This window comes from Mirounga angustirostris, unplaced genomic scaffold (genome assembly GCF_029215605.1).
Source record: "Mirounga angustirostris isolate CCGP_5_RB_7025 unplaced genomic scaffold, mMirAng1.0.hap1 SCAF_12, whole genome shotgun sequence".
In the NCBI taxonomy this organism is placed as follows: Eukaryota; Metazoa; Chordata; class Mammalia; order Carnivora; family Phocidae; genus Mirounga; species Mirounga angustirostris.
In genome coordinates this window covers 56,516,888-56,534,515 of record NW_026991720.1, presented here as the reverse complement: position 1 = coordinate 56,534,515, position 17,628 = coordinate 56,516,888, and the positions used below count along the sequence as shown (strand labels likewise).

Genomic DNA, 17,628 nt, shown 5'->3' with positions numbered 1-17,628 from the left:
GCCCCTAAAATTTTCTTTTAACTTTTAGCAAGTAAAAATTTGTACAGGAATATTCAATTAATGATGTAAAAAGTAAAGATGACTACAAGAAGAGCAAAAAAATAAAAGTTAAAAAAAAAATAAAGACAAGAAAGCTTTGATGTGAAAAAATATATACAAAGCAAAACAGATTTAGAACTACAATCAAACTGCATATAATTGCCAGTAATTTTATAATTCTTTCATCACTAAGATACTCTTTCCAATCATTTCCTCATCCATGTTGTAATTTAAATCTTGAGAAAACAGCATGAGTTATTTTCACTGTTACACTGTAAACATTTTCTTAGTGCACCTTCCCTTCCACATATTGAAAACTCAGAGCTAAACCAAACAAGGAATGGCTGGGGCTGGTGAGGGAGTGGGGGGCAGAGACGGATTTCACTCCAGAAGCAAATAAATACTTCTCTATTTTCTGATTGAGTATATACTCATTAGTTTGGTAAGACATGGTAATTCTAATAAATAGCTAAATTGTAAAAACTTTCAACAGAAGGTATGATGTTACAAATGTTATACCAGCATAACTCATAATAAAATACTCCTTAAAAAGCAAATAAAATATTATCTTTGTTTAATACAGTTTATTATAGGAAATTCAATGAAAAACTGAAGGGAGATAATTATGACTTTAAAATAAATCTGCCTAATAGAATACAAAGCCCAGACCCAAACATATATGATAATCTAATTTGTGACAAGGGAGAAACAGTACACTTGGGAAAAGAAGGCCTTCTCAGTAAATGGTGCTTGGGTCAACTGCCCTCACTCCATACACAAAAATCAATCCTAGATGAATGGGAAATCTAAATTTCGGCATGCTAAAACAAAAAAGATTTTTAAAGAAAATCACAAGTGATCCTAGTGACCTTGTAGTATGCACAGATTATATATATACTTTGCACAAAAGCACACCAACTAGAAGATATTCACAATACACAAATACTTTTATCTGACAAAGAACCACTATTCAGATTATATAAAGCACTCTTGTTAATCAAAAAAGACAAAGACAGCCAAGCCAACAGAAAAGTAGAGGAAAGAGCTAGAGACACAAGACACCCAAATGGCCAACAAACATATGCAAAGAGGTTCAACTTTTCCACAGTCATCAGAGAAATGGAAATCCGTATGAGATACAACCAGAATGGCTAAAATTTAAAAGACACAACATACTGACTGTTGACAGGCTATGGAGCATTGAAATCCTCATGCATTGCTGGCAGCAGCGTAAGCAGCACAAACACTTTGGAAAACTATTTGACAGTATCTCTTAAAACCGAACTTATGAATACCTTCTAACCAAGGAATTCCATTCCTCAGTACAGACCCCACAGAAATGTATACTTAATTTTTTAATCAAATAAAAGACAGGTACCAGAATGTTCACAGGAGTACTATTCATATTACAACAAATAAATTATACTATATTTACAAAATGGAGTACTGTAAGTCCACAAGAATGAAGAAACTACAATCACACAAAACAACACGGAAGAATATCACAACGTTGAGCAAAAAAAAAAAAAGCCAGACTTAAAGGAGTACATACCTTACAGTTTCATTTATATAAAGCATAAAAGCAGGGTAGAAGTCAGGATAGTGATTATCCTTGGTGGGGGAGAGGATAGTGACAGGAAGAGAGCATTAGGGGCTTTCTGGGGTATTGGTGTAACATTCTGTTTCTTGCTTAGAGTGCTGATTATATGGACACGTTCAGTTTGTAAGAATTCATCAAACTTAACACATAATATATACACATAGGTATATAGTAATAGGTATACGTATTATACTTCATTAATCAGTTAAAAAGATTTACCAAGTATGATTTCAATTACAGTTGAATACTACCAAAAATAAAATTAACTCACAGTATCGTCAAGCTGAGCTGAGACCCGACAATGTTCAGGATCTGAGTCAGTCTTCGGAATTAAAGGAGGCACCTAACATTTAAAAGTATATAAAAACAGAGCAAAATAAACACACTAAAGCAGACAGTGAAAGAATACAATAATAAATCAAAATGAGTATAAAGCATAATAATAGCATTTAATTTGATTTTTGGAACGATATATAAACAAAGTTTGTATAGTATTAAAAAGTATTAACACTCTACAATTAGAAACCCAATGTTAAAGTGTGATTACTTCATTACCAAAAGATTTTTTTCTTTAAAAAAAAAATGGACTTTTGAGTTGGAAGGGGAGATTACTTAGTAAAACCCCTATACTTTTTAGAACTTAAAGCTAAGAAAGGTTAAATGATTTAAAAACCAAAAGTTAGTAGCACAGCCAGAGAACAGAATTCCAATCTTTATTTTACCATAAGGAGCTTGACAGTAAGTTAACAGACTTAAGAAACTAATTAACCTGTTTTAGATAAGTTATGAGGAAAATGGAGAGACCGGTGTTAGTTGAAAATCATTTGTCAGCACAGCAGGGACCATCAAGATCACTTATAACCCCTTCATGTTGCCGGTAAGGAAAAAGGAACGGGGAAAAGCTCAGTGACTTCTGTACAAAGTCATATGAGTAGTTATCGGCGGAAGTGCCACTTGGCAAAAATCCTCATTTCCAGTGTTAGTGTACATCCCCCCATGATTAGAAACAAAGATAAAGCATCAGAGAAAGTATAAGAATAAATAGAAAAGTATGGATTTACACACACATTATTTTAGGAGTTGTCTCTTAAATTGTGTGTATTTTTATTCTATATTTATATACATATTATATTTACTCTTCAAACATGATCTAACAAATAGAAAACTCTAACAGTAACAAGTTTTCTTTTTATAGTCTTGATTATAACGTTAAACAAGTAGGTGAAAATTATAAAAAGTATAACTCAGAAAGTAACAAACAACTTGGTCTGCTACCTGTATTTGCAAATGTGATGAAAATGTTTCTCTATGAAACTCTTCTATACCACTCACTTGTATATCCAAGTTAAGGATGGCCCCAGAGCCTGATGATTGTGAGACTTTTCCTCCCTTTGATCTCCTAGCCTAGCCACTTGGTCAGGTGAAGCAGGAGAAATTAGGCTTTGTTTCCTGATGAATACTAGTATAGCTCATTTGCACAACAGCACTTGCTATTGTTTTAAAATTTAATAGCATTATAAAATAAAAATGGCATAATAGAATATAACAGTACAAAGGATGTCGGTTATCTTTACTGGCTTTCAAAATTCTACCACAGCAAAGCCTGAGGAGTGACTGGGTTTCACAGTATCCATTTCTGATAAGAATTCATTCTCTTTATTTTTTTTTATTTTTTATAAGACTATGTGTCTAGGGAGCTTTGGACTTCTCAAAAGAAATAAGGTAAATCTAAGCAGAAGCTCAATAAATCTTAGTTGATTTAAAAATAGTTTGCTGTAGATATTACTGAAAACATCTTCTTACCTTGAAAAATGATTGCTTTATGTCTTGACCTAATCTTTCTGACATTTTGCCCATGTTGTCTGACATTTTAGTCATTCCCTCTGCCAAGCTATCAGGAAGGGATTTAACTGCATTTGAAACATTCCTCATAGAATTTCGAAGTGGATTTACAAAAGTGTCCATCTAAGGGGAAAAGATATTATACCATGACTTCATTGTATCAGACTTGTTATTTAACTGAGAAGCCTGGGAAAATACAGAGTGCAACACACATGAAAAATGCAGTAACTTTCTAGTCTATAATATCTAATTGCATTTTAAAAGTACAGAGCTTTCTTCAAAATGTATTGTCTTAAAATGTATTTTCACACACAAATATATGATTAAAAAACTTGGTGATAAGGCAATTGCTAGAAAATATAAGCTTTAGCTTATACAAAAAATAAAATATGTTGCTAGTGATTACAAGTTTTGGCTGCCTTATTAAAGAAATAAGCTAAAATAAATAAAACATTTTCCAAAACAGAAATTGGTGCAAACGGAATTAGCCACAACATACTTCTGCTACAATTCAAGGCAATAATAACATAGGTATTTTGAGGAGACAATGAAAAATAAACAAGCAGATAAAATAAGCAGAAAGCTCAAGTAACTAACAAGTAACTAAGATTTATTTTTTAAAATAATTTTTTGGTTACATTACATGCTCAGAATCTATAGAGGGACTATGGAATCCTTTAGTAAGACAGAAAAGAAAAACTATAAAAGAAAATATGATCAGAAATATAAAAAGGAATAATCTCCAGGGGGATAGGAAGCATTAAAATTGACATTCTGACTGCACAAATGTCAGATAATTTCAATTAAGAAAGGAAGAAACATCTAGAAACCAAAATAGTCTGCATATGGAACTCTGAGAATTTTAACAGAAACAAAGAAAAAAACAAAAAAGGGACACAAAATCAAAGTCATAAAAAATCTACAAGAATATTTTCCAGAAAGTGTGACTCTCATAAGAACTAATGCAGAAACAAATTATGTTCCCTACCAAAAAAAAACAAAAACAAAAACAAAAAACTAAAAGACACTGAACTCCACTACTTCAGGAACATAGCACAATGTTAAGAGATGGTATCAAGAAGATAAAACTCCTTCACTCTAGTATGTTTTCATGGTTTCCATTAAGAAAAACTAGAAAAGGTTAAATAAGTGCTATAAAAAAACGACAACAAATGAATTTCAAGATAGCCATAAAATAATTGGAAGTTTTAGTTACTCTTTGGATTAAGCTGAGTCAATAGTGCTCTAGATATGCTTGATGGAATATGCAACATTTAGGAGGGACATTGTCACAATAGAACAATTCAGAAGAGAACCAAAGGACAAAAACAAGTACAGAGAAGGGTCTGAAAAACACTACCACTGGTACACAGATACAGAGATAAAAAGGCTAAAAAGGTGAAGCTAACTCTGTGTGCATGTGCACTTGTGGGTAAAACTACATATGTGTGTATGTGTATGTAGCCTCACACCAGACATGGGGCTAAACTACCACTGATACTCTTAAATAACAGAACCTAAATCTGTATCATGTATTAGTTAATAATTATAAATAGTTGCCTGTGCACTATCCTAGACCTACAGAATCTATTTTTTTTCCTTTTTCCTTTTTGTTTTTTGTTTTTCAATTCTGAGGGTAAAGCCCAAGCATCTGTATTGGGGACGGGGAATGGGTGAACTAGAGGGATGGAAAAACCTCCACAGGTGATTTTGATGCCTAATCCTGAAAAAAGCAGAATTTCAGAAGCATAAAAACAGAGTCCATCGCTGTATGACAAGATTTCCACAAACAGGATTTGTCTTAAAACACGTGCTTAAAACAAAAAAACAAACTTGTAAATTACCAAGCAGAGGAATGAATTATGGATCACCAGCATAAGTGTACACTTGGCCTGACTTACCAAAGATGTTTTCCCTGCATTATCACTTCAATTATGTGTATCAGTAACAACACAAAGTAATTTTAATTTAAATTTAGGTCCCTTAACTATAGCTTAAAAAATGCCTTCACACCGTAGTATCAAACTGGATAGAAAGAAACAGTGTGAATAAAGGAAGACTGTGTGTTAGTTACTCTTCCTAGGAATTGCCCACATATTTTGAAAGGCTAGACAAACTCTGTGACCAGGTTAATATGTTATAAAGTATTATTTCTCAAGCTCTGATAGCCACTGAGATGTTTGCAGATGATTTCTCTAATACCTACTTAATTTTCAGTGAAATATAATTAAGAAAAAAATATTAAATTATAATTTAGCCAAAAAGGAAATGTAGCTGAAAACCCCTAATTCTTGATGTGCATAAAAATTATTTTGCCAATCTAAAAGAGGTCAAGATGACCTTGGTAACAGCCAATATGATTTATGAAAAATGTATGTTACTATGGACTTCCAGAAAGATTCAGAGGATCTTTAGATTCCAGTGGTAATATTTTTAAAAAGCAATACACAGCTGTCCAGATATATAGAGCATATATATGCTCTACACACACAGTACTATGGTCGACAAAAAGAAATTGTGTACATTTGAGGTAACATTTCTTTTATCTCAAAAAAGCTGTTATTGATTTATTAGTTCTTCTTAAAATTGATAAAATCTTGAGAGAAAATAAGGTAAATATCAAAAAGATGGAACACTAGAAGGCATCTCTACTGACAATAAAACCACTTAGAGTTGAAATTTAAACTCAATCACTTCAATCACGAAATACAAAGACATTTCACCACACTGTCCCCCCACCATTATCAGGCACATAATATGGAACTTGTTATTAAAACACTCCACTAAAAAATGTTAATATCCGCTTGGATGTTAAAACCCAACACCCTAGAGTAATCATACACAGTTCTTATGTTTAATTCTTACTTATTCTGTACCAGTTAATTCTTACTTATTTTGTACCAGTTCCATATTTTTTTTTTTTTTTAGTCTTTTCAGAGCGCAGGGAGGAGTGGCAGGGAAGTCACTTTTTGTTTGTTTTTAATTTTCATTTTGAAATAATTTTAGACTTTTGAAAAGGTATAAAACTACAGAGTTCCTACCCACTATTCACCCAGGCCTCCCAACTGCTGTTACTGCTCCCACTATGACTGCCGCCACTCCTACGAAGAGGCAACATTTATTCTGAAGTTAATGAAGTGCCAGGTGCTGTCATACATGGAATATCACATTTGACTTGTACAATGCTGTAAAATGAGGATTAGTATCTTCATTTCTTGGGAAAACTAAAGGACCAAAACGTGAAGTAACTAACATGTTGCAGGTCACAGCTAGTAAATGGCAGAGCAGGGATTTAAACCAAAGACTAATTCCAAAGTCTGTGTTCTCAATCACTAAACTATCTTGCCCGATTTGAGCACTTTGTCATTTATTGTCTTAACCTACCATCTAATTCCAAGTTTAGGACCCATATCCCCAAAGAAATTTTAAATAATAAAGATTTCACCCAAGGGGCATAAATACTTTCAGGAACATAACCTATTGAACATTTTTCTTATCCTCATTCCAAGTAAAAGACCCTTCCTGTCAGTAAGAAATGGCTCCTCCTCAAGTTATTGAAAAGCTTGGGACCTATCTTAGGCAAATGTTCCTCACTGCATTATTTCAAAAAGTCTTTTTTCTTTCTTTTAAGCTCCTGCTAGATTTTAATCTACACGTAAAAATAGTTTATATTTATCAGATATGCCTATCAATAGCAGGCTTAATAAACCATAGAAGATAAACATGTCAAAAAGCATTTAATAAAACTTTCCGGTTTTAAAACTTACAAATGTAAATTTATTTTCTTTTATTTAAAAATGTATGAAGGAGTGCCTGGGCGGCTCAGTCAGTTAAGAGGCTGCCTTCAGCTCAAGTCATGATCTCGGGGTCCTGGGATTGAGTACCGTGTCAGGCTACCCGCTCAGTGGGGAGCCTGCTTCTCCCTCTCCCTCTGTGCTCTCTCACTCTCCCTCAAGTAAATAATTAAAATCTTTTTTAAAAATGATGAAAACAGACCTATAAAGAAAACCAATGCAATGGTCTGCTTACCTTGCGAGCAAAATCCCCTTTCCCTTTACTGTAGGCTTTGTTCTCAAGGAAATCATACACATAGTGAGCCAAAGCTGGGGATGCTTTCATCATTTCAGGAGTCAACAGTAACTAATGGGGGAAAAAAAGAAGATATCCTACATAGATACGGTATTGGAAATTAACTCCTATCTATAATTTTATCTGCTAGAAAATTAAGCATCTACAGAATTTTAATTTTGTATTTAAAAAACCAATTACACAGTTTATAAATAAAGTCATCAATAATTCTATGACCAGTAATAGTTCGGTGTATATTCTTCCCATCTGCTTTTTTGACTTTCAATGCATCTACTGTGACAGTTGTCAAATGTATTTACTATAGCATTCCCCTTTCTCCATGGGGGATATATTCCAATCCCCCCAGTGGAGTCCTGAAACCAAAGATAGTATCGAACCCTACATATACTGGTTTTTCCTATACATACATACATACCTGTGATAAAGCTTTATTTATAAATTAGGCAGAGTAAGAGATTAACAATAATAACAATAAAATAGAACAATTATAACAATATGCTGTAATAAAAGTATATGCAATATACTGTGAATGTGGTCTCTCTCTCAAAATATCTTACTGTTCTGTACTCACCCTTCTTCTTGTGATGATAAGAGATGAGAAAATGCCTACATAATTAGATGAGGTGAGGTGAATGACATATGTATTGTGACACAGCATTAGGCTACTACTGACCTTCTGACAATTCATCAGAAGGACAATCATCTGCTTCTGGACCATGGCCATGGCTGACTGGGTAAGTAAAACCACGGAAAGCAAAAACCACAGATAAGGGGAGGAGACTACTATAGTCCATTTTCAGGTCTTATAGCTTATACTACGAAGATCCACATTAGTAAACTGTTATGTTTATCACATCCTAATTCTAAAGTTAACATTAATAGAAAGTACATAAAATAATCTGAACATACCGCTTTCACAACTGTTAATGATACAACCTAACATTCTACCTTAATGCCTTCAATGGAACGTTATTTTGACATATCTTGAGTTCATCAGCTACAATATATTTGGTACAGCCATATTTAAAAGATACATTTATGGCACCAGATTTGGGAAAAAGTCTTTTAAATCTTACACATAACTGATACAGATTTTTATACAATTAAAGCTAACATATTAAAAAAATCAAAGTGTTTGGGGTCCCTGGTGGCACAGTCGGTTAAGCATCCGTCTGACTCAATTTCAGCTCAGGTGATGGATCTCAGGGTTGTGAGACCAAGCCCCGAGTTGGGCTCTGTGCTCAGCATGGAGTTGGCTTGCAATTCCCTCTCCCCCTGCCTCTGCCCCTCCCCCAACTTGTGCTCCCTTGCTCTCAAAAAAAATCTTTAAAAAATTTTTTAAATTAAAAAACCAGTGTTTGACAAGAGTCATACGAATCATATCACACATCCAGCTTTAAGTCAGAAGACAAAGGTAAATAATAAGAGAATTATATGTTTTGCTATCTTTCCAGGAAATAATAATGCCATGGAATTACAATTATGGTTATAAACAAACCAAATCAAACTTACAAATGTTTTTATAAATGCTTAAGAGAGAGAGAAACCTTCCAAACAAAATATCCAGTATAGCATTAGCTAAGTTTCACTACATACGAGGGAAGGGTCAGCAAACTTTTCTGCAAAGGTCCAGATAATAATTACTTTCGGTTTTGTAGTCCACTGTGTCTTTGCTGAAACTACTCAACTCTACTGTAGCAAAATGTAAAAGCTGTACTAGGCAATAATAAACTGAATGGATGGCTGTGTTCCAATAAAACTCAATAAAACATATGGTGAACTAGATTTGGTCTGCAGCCTGCAATTTGCTGACCCCTGTTCTAGAGGGTGGAGTAGGGGGTCTAAATAATGGAACATTACATACCTGGGCTAAAGCCAGGTCTATTTGATGAAAAACCTTTACAAATCATTCATTAGTATAAAAAACTATAACGTGATATTATTATTATATCTGACATCTGGGTACCCAGGTCTAAAAGTTTTTTTCTGGGATAAATAACTTTGTGAGACAAGTTTTGTTATTCCACAATAGAAAATCTACATACCTAGAATACTACATGTAAGAAATAGTCCCTCAGATCTATTCCTCTTTTGAATTATCCTGTAATTTTAGAAGTCTTAGACTTACTGTGGACCATAGGAGGCATTTATCAGGAATGAAAATATGCTAGCTTTGAAGAGCAACTACCTAGTGAACTGGAAACATTTATCTGTTTAGTGTACCATAAAACACCTAGACTTTACAGTAATGTGTAAGACACATGTGTGCCTGTGTGTGTGTATTCATCTAAACCTGAAGTGACAAAATCCCTAGCAGTGTCCAGAAAACAGAGAATATTGATAAATTACTGAACAGATGTGACATACTACTGAAAAGTGGTTACTATTCCACTATTATATTAAAACATTCTTTAATAAAGAAATCTACTATATCTGTAGGCTACATTAAAATGAAAATCTATGGGTAATAATAAACATGGACTTACCTGCAAATATGCATTTAAATCCTTTTTTCTTTTTTCTAAAAAATCTCTATCCATATTATTAAAAGTCTTTTTACCAGGAAGCTTCAATATGCTTGATAGATTTTCAAACTAGAAGATAAAATACATTCAATAATTTTAGTTTTTTTTTTTTTTTTACAAAAAATGAAAAGCATTTTCCAAGGAACAATTCCTCTATATATCAAAAGCATCTTTAACAGATTATTTTGTAATATATTCTATTAAGCAAAAATCAGAAAGTATGTCCACAGTTCTAATGCTACTTATTTATAAAGGAGTATTTTCAATCAAGAATGACAAACATGGATAACTGATAAAGAGGAATGATGTGGGCGCCTGGGTGGCTCAGTTGTTAAGCGTCTGCCTTCGGCTCAGGTCATGATCCCAGGGTCCTGGGATCGAGTCCCACATCGGGCTCCCTGCTCGGCAGGAAGCCTGCTTCTGCCTCTCCCACTCCCCCTGCTTGTGTTCCTGCTCTCGCTGTCTCTCTCTCTGTCAAATAAATAAATAAAATCTTTAAAAAAAAAAAAAAAAGAGGAATGATGTCCACATGGGGTTTCCTTTTTAATACTCTAATTTTGTTCAAAATTATCAATAATAAAAGGTTTTAAAATATTTTCCTTAACACTTTGACTTGTGAATAAAGTATTAGCAAATATATTTTTAAAGACCAAAGACCCATGAGTTCCTGGCTTAAGAAATCTACTAAAGAAATCTTTTTTAATATTGATGACTGTCAATCAGTTAATCATCCTAATAGCTAGTTATTAAAAATAGAAAAGGTGGGGCGCCTGGGTGGCTCAGTTGTTAAGCATCTGCCTTCGGCTCAGGTCATGATCCCAGGGTTCTGGGATCGAGTCCCGCATCAGGCTCCCTGCTCCGTGGGGGGCCTGCTTCTCCCTCTCCCACTCCCCCTGCTTGTGTTCCCTCTCTCGCTGTGTCTCTCTCTGTCAAATAAATAAAATCTTTAAAAAAAAAAAAAAATAGAAAAGGCAAATTTCAAAATATTGATTACAGTTTTATTACAACTCTGTATATAAACAACTGTAGTACAACATGGACACTTCTTCCCCATCAAACACATGAAAAATAAACTCAGAGATTATTAAGAAAAAAACCTAAAAGCCATTAGTATGTATCGTATCTTTGCAAGACCACAAGCACCAAGTAAGTGTATATGCTCTTAGGTCTAGCATTTACAGACTTAACATTTGGGTGCACCTTCAAAGGCCCACATATATAGTAATGTGCTGTGCCTTGCTAAAGCACAGAGTTTAACTACACCAGCTACTAACACAGCACGGGAGGAAAGTCATTTAGCTATTGACTGTGGCTGGCCAAAAGCCTAGTAACTGAAACTTCAAGCAGCCTTCCTGTTTTTCCCATGTGATACATGTCCTAAACTAAAACAAACTTTCTAAAACCATCCTTTGTTTAAAAACATCAACAGTAATGTTTCTGTAAAGAAAACTCATTCCTGGTGCAGAGATTAAAGAGGAAATGAAAAGGTTTAAGTTAATTTTCATCTCCAAACTGGAAGATTCTAAAAAATTATTAAATGGAATGGCAAATCTGATGGTTGCCTGCAACTATAATGTGAATAAGTTCATTGTATGTTATACATGAAAGGTAAAGGCAGTTCTTTTGCCTCAGCAAAGGCAAGAAAAACAAAAAAGGAAAGTTGCAATTTACAGGGCAAATGTTATGCTGTAGCCATATTCACAAATTTGGTTGCTCACAAAAGTATTAGAATGGGTCCTCATTGAATATCAAATGTCCAGTGGAGAGTTCCTGGTTTTATGAATTAAAAAAATCATACCTTATATACCTTATGGAAATAAATTAAGTTTTTCAAGGTGTCCCAAAAGTTATTTAATTTGCTGGAATATTACTTTTCTACATCATCTTTAACTACTGACTTAACTTTACAGAATACATACTTTATTCTGGTAATACAAAGATGTTATGGGCCGAAAGGTATTGCCCCAACGTCATACATTGAATCCTTAACCTCTAGTACTCCAGAATGTGGCTGTATTTGCAGATAGCGCCTTTAGAGAGGGGATTAATTAAAACAAAGCCCTCAGGGTGGGCCCTAATCTAATGTGACTGGGACTGGTGTCTTTAAGACGAGAAAATCTGAACACACAAAGAGACATGAAGGAGGTGAGCACACAAAGAAAAGGCCATGTGGAGCCACAGAGAAAAGGGTGTCCATCTGAACGCTAAGGGGAGATGGCTCAGGAGAAACCAAATTCACCAACACCTTGATTTTGGACTTCTAGGTTCCTGAACTGAAAGAAAATTTTTTTTATTGTTTAAGCCACTCAGTCTGTTGTATTTTGTTACGGTAGCCCTAGCAAATTAATACATCAAAGGAATATAGCAGTTTGCAATAAAACAACAATTTATTTCAGAAACTTTAAAATATTAAACCTTGTTAATTAGAAAAAAACAAATTAGGGGCGCCTGGGTGGCTCAGTCATTAAGCGTCTGCCTTCGGCGCAGGTCATGATCCCAGAGTCCTGGGATCAAGCCCGCGTCGGGCTCCCTGCTCAGCGGAGAGCCTGCTTCTCTCTCTCCCTCTGCCTGCCGGCTCTGTCTACTTGTGCTCTATCTCTCTGTCAAATAAATAAAACCTTTAAAAAAAAAAAGAAAAAGAAAAAGAAAACAAATTAAATGCCAAAAAAGTTATTTTCTTAAAGCCTAGATTATCAAACTCGTTTTAAAATTATCTGGAACAGAAGCATTAATGACTGACAGTTCTCTCAAATATTATTATTATAAAAGGAAAAAATGGTGAAATTTATACTCTATATTAAACTCATTACAAGTTTGGTATTTTAAAGATTTTATAAGTACAAGTAAGAAGTAGCCCACTCCCTGAAAGGTAATATAATTCCCTCTGCCAAAAATTCAAGAAATTTTTTTAAAGCATGTAAAGAAAAAAAATTAGAAATTTGCCTGAACATAAGAACTCACATAAATTAAAGAGTATTTCATGTTCACAAAGAACTCAGATATATATATTTCATAAACATTCCAAAATAAAAGATTTTATCTTTCTACATTGAATTATGTCTTCCTGATGCACTACTGGAAAATTCAAAGAGCATGCCTGAAATTTTGTTAGAAGGATTCAAAATTGGTTTATAGCCAGGCACATAAATACTTTTACTCAGTTACCTTAATGCATACTTAATATTTTCTAAATCACTAGTATTTTATCAGTACTAATATACAATTCACCCAGTGTAACAGTAATGCAGTGTCTACTAGAATGTAAGCTCCGAGAGGCAAGGACTTGGTCTGTCCTGTTCACTGATATATTACCAGCACTGAGAACAGTACCAAGCACAGAGAAAAAACTTAATACATATTTGTTGAATAAATAAATGCGTAGGTTCAGGCGATTTCTAAAATAATGTCACATTTAATTTTTTAATTATTTTCTTTCAATTTTATAAATCTTTACCCATAAAATATCAAATGAGGCTAAAAAATCTTTAAAGAAAATAAATGTTTTTATATATTTAGACTGGAAAAAGTTCACATCACAAAGTTAAACAAAACCTGTTTTAAAAAATGTTAACACTTCAAGAGCTCTATGGAGTTAAAATTCATTTGTGTCAACAGGTTGTACTGTTACCAATGGATGTATTACTATTCAGTCACTGCATTTTTCTTCTATTTTATGAGAGATTTAAATTTAAAACTACAGGTAAAGCAGAGCTAAGAGGCAAACAGCCTGAATCTTATTTACAAATGCTTAGCATTTTGCTTAAAGCTACATTTTCACTCACAAGCTTTGTTTTTAAATTCTTAAGCTCTGTGAGCAATCTAAATAGTTAAGTACTTATTAAACACTAACAGAACTTGATAGGAAACACAAAGTCAAAACCACTTTGCCTGTACTGAGCCCTCTCAAAAATGAATTCACTTTATTAATTTCATTTAATTTTTGATGCTGTATTGAAAAAGAATTTCTGGGGGCGACTGGGTGGCTCAGTCGGTTGAGTGTCTGCCTTCAGCTCAGGTCACGATCCCAGGGTCCTGGGATCGAGCCCCACATCGGCTTCCTGCTCAGCGGAGAGCCTGCTTCTCCCTCTCCCTCTGCCTGCCTCTCTGCCTACCTGTACTCTCTCTCTATCTCTCTGTCAAATAAATAAATATTAAAAAAAAAAAGAAAAAGAATTTCTGTATGAACTGTTCTATTAATAAAGTTTTTTTAAAGTATGTTCTTCACTTGTATTTGTCAATATGTAAACATGACATTTACATTCCTAGACTAGAAAATTTCACATTATACCAAATTCTCATTGATTTGCAAGTAAATAAAACTACTTCCTAGCAATTCATATTATCTTAAATTTGTCTTGCTTGGTTAAAGTGTGAGGATGGGGAGAAAGATACATAAGCTGTGGGATTTTAGCATACAAAACAGGCAATATTTAAAAAATCAAAGCAATTATTTATTTCTTCAATGTGGGACAGAAAATTCTTTCACCTCTGCAAAAAAAAAAACACAAAAATCAAGCTAAACATGAAACAAATCAAGAAACATGGTGATCTATTCAACAACAAAAATAGAACAGGCATGCCTGAAGTTATTAATTTCCTTATGATTCAAAATAGTCTTTTTCGGGCGCCTGGGTGGCTCAGATGGTTAAGCATCTGCCTTCGGCTCAGGTCATGATCCCAGGGTCCTGCGATCGAGTCCCGCATCGGGCTTCCTGCTCCTTGGGAGCCCGCTCCTCCCTATGTTTCTCTCTCTCTCTGTCTATCATGAATAAATAAATAAAATCTTTAAAAAAAAAAAATAGTCTTTTTCATATGGGCTTCTGGAGCCAACACTAATCTGTTTTTAATCACCTTTAAGCCATTAATAGTTTATCTCACTCTATTCACAAAATATTTTAATGAGATTATCATGGTATCAACCATATTTTTTCCACTATCTTAACTGAAAAAGGTATTTTCTGATTACTCAAATAATACAATGCCATTTCAAAGCTTCTGTCCAAACATCACCAGTAATTATTATTTTTATTGGTTTAATATCACCGCATATTTAAAAACTTTGAATGAAATAAAAGATTCTCAGAAGTTAAATTCCACAGATCACATATTGCAATTCATCTGGTGATAATCTACTTTTCAAAGTTAAAGAAGAAAGTATTTAATAAAAAAGTAAAGCAGAGAAATAACTTGTTTACATGTGTTATCCTTAAGGGTCCATATACTTCTATAAAACAAAAGGGTTGTATTTAGTAAGAATTAAAAACATTATTTGGTTAATGTTAAATTTAATTTAGGTTGTGTTTATAAAACAACTTGATGGATAAAGGACTTAACTGTTACACTGTGGGGATAAGGATACCATTTAAAATAACTAGAGCTCTGAATTATATTGCCGAAAACAAAACACAAAATGCCTTGCAGTGATCCTCCCTATTTTAAACAAAACCCAAACACCTCTACAAAGCAACACACACACAATCAGAAATATACATTCATTTTAATTTTCCAAGGTAGATCACTGATATTTTGTCACTGGTCTACAATGCTTGGGACTGGTTAAAGATTGATTTATTGGTTAAATGCCCATAATCATTCTGACATTATGCTGATCATACGAAAATGCTTACTTTATTTTCTTCTGCTCTGGTCAGTATCTTAGCATCCTCAGAACTATTTAGAATCGCACATCAAATCAGGAAACAATGTAAAACACAGAAACTTTAACCACCTCATTACCTGCTCAGTGATCCTCATATGGAAGTCATGAAAGTCACTGTAGCGACGATAGGTTTTCCACATCTCCTCACTGTTCAGATTGCGCCGATGTACAGTGATGGCATACAATGCGTATGTCTTGCCGTGATCGTTACAAACGCCTGCCACAGCATATGGGTCATAGTCAGCATATACTAGTCATTTAAAACAAAATGAAGAGGAACAAAACACACAAAGAGGAGGAAGATGAAGAACAAAAACAAAAAGACATGAAATGAAGAAGAATTTGAAATGACAGACTGAGACCAAAGGATGTCACCCAAGGGTCAAATAGATTCCCATCCTCTGTACTCACAATGACAAGATTTTATACACAGTAACTCCACCATAAGTTCATGATGACACTACCAACCACACAGTGGTATCTACTTTAGACTCTCTTCCTCAAGAGCTTGTGCCGATTCTTAGTTTCGATACCACACTACCACCTACTGCAGTATTATTCTTTAAATTAATAGAGGAAAAATAACAGAAACAAAATAATCTTTCATAGTAACCTTCACTATTCAGCTGTATTTCAATTAAAATCTCTTCAACTAAACAGAAAGCAAAAGCCAAGGAATAAGGTTTCATGCACTCTTTTGACACGCCTCTTCACCATTTATAACATTCAAAAATTTACAAGTGTAGTTCATTCTGGAGTTTTGTGGGTTTTTTTGTTTTTTTTTTTTTGGAAAAGGCATTTTCCTACTGACGTGTCACAAACCATTCCAGTGAGGTAGTCTCTAAAATCTAAACCTGTTCCCACTGTGTACTAACCTTAAGTAAAGGGATTCACTTTGAATCATTTTCTTTAATTTTCTTTCCTATTTTTCCATTTTCTTACCTCTTTCTAGTGTGGTATTCTATTCTAGATCATTTCTTCAGGTCTTTAAAAGTTTACTGAGTCTCCATTCATCTACATCTGGTCTATTTCTTAATCTAACCACTGACCTCAATTTCAATCACAGTATTTTTTTCTACAATTGTATTTGGTTGTTTTTTCATAGTGTTGCATTCTTGCCTTAGGTTTTATCTCTGTGACTATTTTTAACACCCTCTCAGGCTAGGAGGACCTGTGGTACAAATCACTTGAAGATGGCTGACTCTAGACACACCCATGTTGGGAATCAAGATAGGCTTTCAATTTCTTGAGGATGACAGATACCTTTTCCAGGCATGATCTTGACATTCTTTTGTTTTTTCCTATTACTATAGGTAACACTATTTATTATTTACTGTTCACTTCTTCCAGCCATCCTCTCAGAGACCTATGCAGAACAAACTGCACAAAACTTTTTCATCATGTTAGAGAACCACCACCACTCAAATACAGCTAGCATGACAACAGGGAATAGTGGGTTTTTTTGTTTTTTTTTTAAAGATTTATTTTATTTTATTGAGAGAGACAGAGAGAGAGCATGAGAGAGAGGAGGGTCAGAGAGAGAAGCAGACCCCCTGCTGAGCAAGGAGCCCGATGCGGGACTCGATCCTGGGACTCCAGGATCATGACCTGAGCTGAAGGCAGTCGCTTAACCAACTGAGCCACCTGGGCGCCCCGGGAATAGTTTTATCTGTTGTGCTCAAGATAGGTTTGCGGAAGGAAAACAGAAAGCAGAAACCAATTAGGAGCAAATCATAACCAATTAGAAGTTAACAAGAGCAAGGAGAATAAGAAGAACAGAAATGAGGGGAAGAAGAATTATCAGATTTATCACAAAATGATAGGCAGAAGAGCTCATGACTTGGGTGCATGCACAATAGGAAGAATAAAGAGGT

The 17,628-nt window shown here is 34.2% G+C and overlaps 1 protein-coding gene across 11 annotated transcripts in view; it reads right to left on the bottom strand.

Annotated features, from left to right (window-relative positions):
• The window catches only part of SNX13 (sorting nexin 13), a 157,293-nt gene that overhangs the window by 35,383 nt on the left and 104,282 nt on the right, over positions 1 to 17,628 (bottom strand). For 5 of the 11 annotated variants that reach the window (XM_064575191.1, XM_064575186.1, XM_064575187.1 and 2 more), the window contains exons 18-23: positions 15,832 to 16,004; positions 10,057 to 10,164; positions 8,244 to 8,300; positions 7,511 to 7,621; positions 3,443 to 3,604; positions 1,911 to 1,982 (exon numbers count right to left, since the gene is read on the bottom strand). In XM_064575191.1, coding sequence (XP_064431261.1) covers positions 1,911 to 1,982; positions 3,443 to 3,604; positions 7,511 to 7,621; positions 8,244 to 8,300; positions 10,057 to 10,164; positions 15,832 to 16,004 — 683 coding nt within the window. The remainder of the gene's footprint in view (positions 1 to 1,910; positions 1,983 to 3,442; positions 3,605 to 7,510; positions 7,622 to 8,243; positions 8,301 to 10,056; positions 10,165 to 15,831; positions 16,005 to 17,628) is intronic. The other 6 variants (XM_045864601.3, XM_064575193.1, XM_064575185.1 and 3 more) reach the window with 5 other exon arrangements.